General features: G+C 48.9%; 1 protein-coding gene across 1 annotated transcript in view; it reads right to left on the bottom strand.

Moving 5' to 3' along the window:
* B4GALT5 (beta-1,4-galactosyltransferase 5) overlaps window positions 1-3,269 on the bottom strand; it is a 13,531-nt gene extending 10,262 nt beyond the window's left edge. Inside the window, exon 1 of the mRNA XM_035900881.1 lies at window positions 3,140-3,269. Within this exon, the coding sequence (XP_035756774.1) occupies window positions 3,140-3,257 (118 nt within the window). The 5' untranslated portion in view covers window positions 3,258-3,269. The remainder of the gene's footprint in view (window positions 1-3,139) is intronic.
* Window positions 3,270-3,572: the final 303 nt, after the last annotated feature.

The following is a 3,572-nucleotide window of genomic DNA, read 5'->3' as shown; positions in this document are numbered from 1 at the left end:
ACACCACGGGGCTGATGTTCACGGGGCTGATTGAGAGCAAGAGCAGAGCTGGTCTCTCATGAGCACAGTACAAGCCAACTGGTGTTCAGGCTCCCAGAGACAAAAGAAGGTCTCATGCGTCCCCCCACCACTCCCCAGATCTGTCCAAGCAGCTTTGCAAAGCCTGGAACACAAGGGCTGCAGCAGATTTACAGTAGGGAGCCAGATTTTTCAGTTATTTTACTGAACCCAGTGTAAAATTCAGATTTTTTTTTTTTTTTAAGCCAGCAGCTATAACCTTTCAAATTAAGCATACATTTAATTTCAAGAACATATTGATAGCAAAAAGGTTTCACACATTTTACAGCGAGAGCAATTTAATAAACCCAGAATTACAATGTAGTGGAGTGAATGAATCTGCTAAGATTAAGAGTTAAGAATCTAAGTCATATTTAAGGGTAGGGACATTTAAGAAATTGCATAAGCACAGTAAATTCTCCACAGCAGAAAGGCTGCATCTAATAATCACATTAATGATATATCAAGAAAAAAAAATAACCTAGTAACAAGGTTGCCTTTACCTGCAAGGTCAAAATCTTTCATTTAAATCAATTGGGACAACTCATTGCTGGCCTGCTATTTCAGCTTGCTTTACTGTGGAAGTACCTACCATCACGGCACTGACACTGTTTAGCCTAAGCACCACTTATACGAGCGGATATCTCAGGCTCAAAATGCACTTGTAAACAGAATCCAAGGGCTTTTCAAGTATGATAGATATTATTTTGGATGCTTGATACTGCTCTAAATTTTAATAACCAGATTCCCATTAAACTCCTATCACCAGAGTCGCCCTCAATACTCAGTCCAGCTGACAACACACTGTGAAGCTCAGCCCCCACTTTTTCCGCAAAGAGCTGCCTTTTTTGCTTGCAGAAGCACAGAAGGGACCCCTCTCAGCTCACTGAATGGGAAATCTATTACTGCATCTATTAACAAATTCTGAAAAAGTTATAAATCCCTCATTTTAATACAAGAGGGGGAAAAAAAAAACGCTAAAGGCAAAGAATAAATGCAGACAGATCAGCAGAAGCACACTGTGCTTGCAGCAGACCCCTGTGCCTGGTCACCTTGCCATTCAGGGCGGGATATCACATTTTTAAGGAATCTGCCCAGAAATTAAAGCCACAGGCATGGATGGGATGCTGGGATGCTGGGAGCATCACACACACAAGGCAGCACTGCACTAAGAGCTGCTCCTCACCCCCAGCCCCATGCCAGGGCTGTGTGCGACCCACGGGAAAGGCTGCAGCTCAGAAAGCATCAGCAACCTCCTACTTCCCAGGAGCTGCCACGCAGCTGGGGCAAGGACAACCAGAGATGGGCCACAGGGTCTTCTACTGCCCAAACTGTTTTGTGACTTGTGCCAGCTCACCCCCAGCAGTGGCACCCCTGCCCCTACTCTGCATGCCTCTCCCGGGAAGAGGGGAAGGGATGCAGGGATGCAACACTGGCTGCTGCCTGCGGGATAAGACAGGGACAGAAGAGCCCAGGAGCTGCTCCCAGCAGCTTTGAGTCACGACTGGGATAGTCAAAGCCTGTGACGGGTCCCTCCCCGCAGCCACACGAGGTGGGTTTGCTCTCCCAGCCGTCACGCTGCCCACAGTGGCGCAGGGAGGATGCACTAACCAGGCAGTGCCACCCACCCAGATCCCACCGAGGCGCCCAAGAACAGAGCCGGGAAGGGAAGATACTGATCCTGGTGTTAATATAATCCTTGTGGCCACAGCGCCACGTGCCTTCCAGATGTCACCACCATCCATCATGTGTCTGCTTTGGACCTGCCTGCCAGGGAAGGTTGCCCAAGGACAGCGCATAGTGCTTGTGTATGTTAAAACCAACCCCACGGCCGGAGCTCTCGGTGCAGGACAGGCATCCGCCCATGCCTGCAGAGCTGGGATGGACCTGAAGCCCAAGGAAAGCCTGTTATTTCGGTAGCAGCAGTACCAGTATCATTGCTGCTAATGTGGTAACCGTTTCCCTGTCTGTGGCAGGGGCACACAGAAGATTTTCGGAAGGCTTGAAGCCCTGAGGGCCAGGACCCCCGTGGGGACGGAGACTCTTATCGCTGCAAGCAGCAGGGATGGAGTGTCTAACCCTCCACCCTGCCGGGGATCAGCTACTTCCTCACCCTGCGTCTGCTTTACTTGATGTTTCCAGTCTTAAAAATAGCCCAGGCTGGCATCCCCAGCTGGCTTTGGCAGGGAGAAGAGGCGACCTGGGGCGTCGATCTCTTGCGCAAGTTAATCATTCCCCTCCCGTGCCCATCCCCGGCCAGAGTACAGCTGAACAACCCTGCCTTGTAAAACCCTATCAGCCCCCGCTGATGAAGGTCTGCAGCGGAGGAGCCGAGCTCCCCGGCACCGCCGCAGCCCGATGCCACCCACAGGAGCATGACACACCGGTGACACGCCAATGGGGAAGGTACGCACTCAGTGTCACACCAGCCAAAAGGCAATTCCTCACACGCAGCCATGTGCATTTATGCTCCACTGTACCATATTTATACCCGAACTTGTAACCCTGTTATCAGCTCTGTATTACGGATAATGAACAGCCTGGGAGTGGGAGCCTGCGACTCTGCTCCCTGCCTTCTGCCCAAAGTTCAATATATTATTTGTGGCAGATCTCCAGCCAAGTCATCTCAGTTCATCCTTGCATGGGAAGAGTGAGGCTTATGAGCACAGGCTCCTCCACATGCACGGAGCCAGGGCTCTACACACGCACGCGCCAGGGAAGTTACTTTTTAAATACAAAACCTGATCCTTGCACTGAATTTGAAAGCATTTAGCCTTAGACTGGTTGAAGTTAACAAGCTGAATTCCTGGAAAGCATAGAGGTTTTCGGCTCAACATCCCATTATTTGAGACCTTTGAAGATTTTCAGCCCTTCTACAAGTTGAATTTTTTATATGTATATAAAATAATATATTTTTTATGTATATATATATAAAAAATTTAAAAGGAAGCCAATTAATCCAAGTTCCCACCCTGCATTTACCAGCATGAAATTGATTCCTTCAAGCAAGAGTGGTTCAGGTCAACTCGATTTCCAACAGAAATGGAACCTTTAATCAAAATGACAATTATTCAAGAAATACCTGAGTCATTCACGCTGCTGTTCCTCTTGGCATAGGCACTGCGGACCACCTGCTCGTACACCTGAGCTCCTATTGTTCGCATGTTTTCACGAATCATGATGCCTTGGGCTTGCATCATGAAGAGGTAGGTGTTCACTGCAAGGGAGAGGAAAAAAAAAAAAGGAATATTTCCATGAGCATCAGCTTTTGTAGGAAAGAGAAATAGGAGTCTTTTGGAACCAATCCCAGGCTTCTGCTTGGTTTCAGCTCCCTCCTGCCAGGAGGATCCCCAGGTCACACATGCCTCGGTTGCCCAACGGGCGCCGGGAAGGGGCATGGAGTAGGAAAGCGGAGGTGTAAGGCACATTTGGAAACCTGGCTGGTTAATAGGGTGAATGTACCCAGCTACATGTGACAATACAGACTGTAATGCAGCACTGCAGCTTGAACAACA

This window comes from Egretta garzetta, unplaced genomic scaffold, assembly GCF_000687185.1.
Source record: "Egretta garzetta isolate BGI_Z169 unplaced genomic scaffold, ASM68718v1 scaffold188, whole genome shotgun sequence".
NCBI classification, from domain to species: Eukaryota; Metazoa; Chordata; class Aves; order Pelecaniformes; family Ardeidae; genus Egretta; species Egretta garzetta.
Note: the sequence above shows the minus strand (reverse complement) of the source record. Positions and strands in the feature narration are given on the sequence as shown.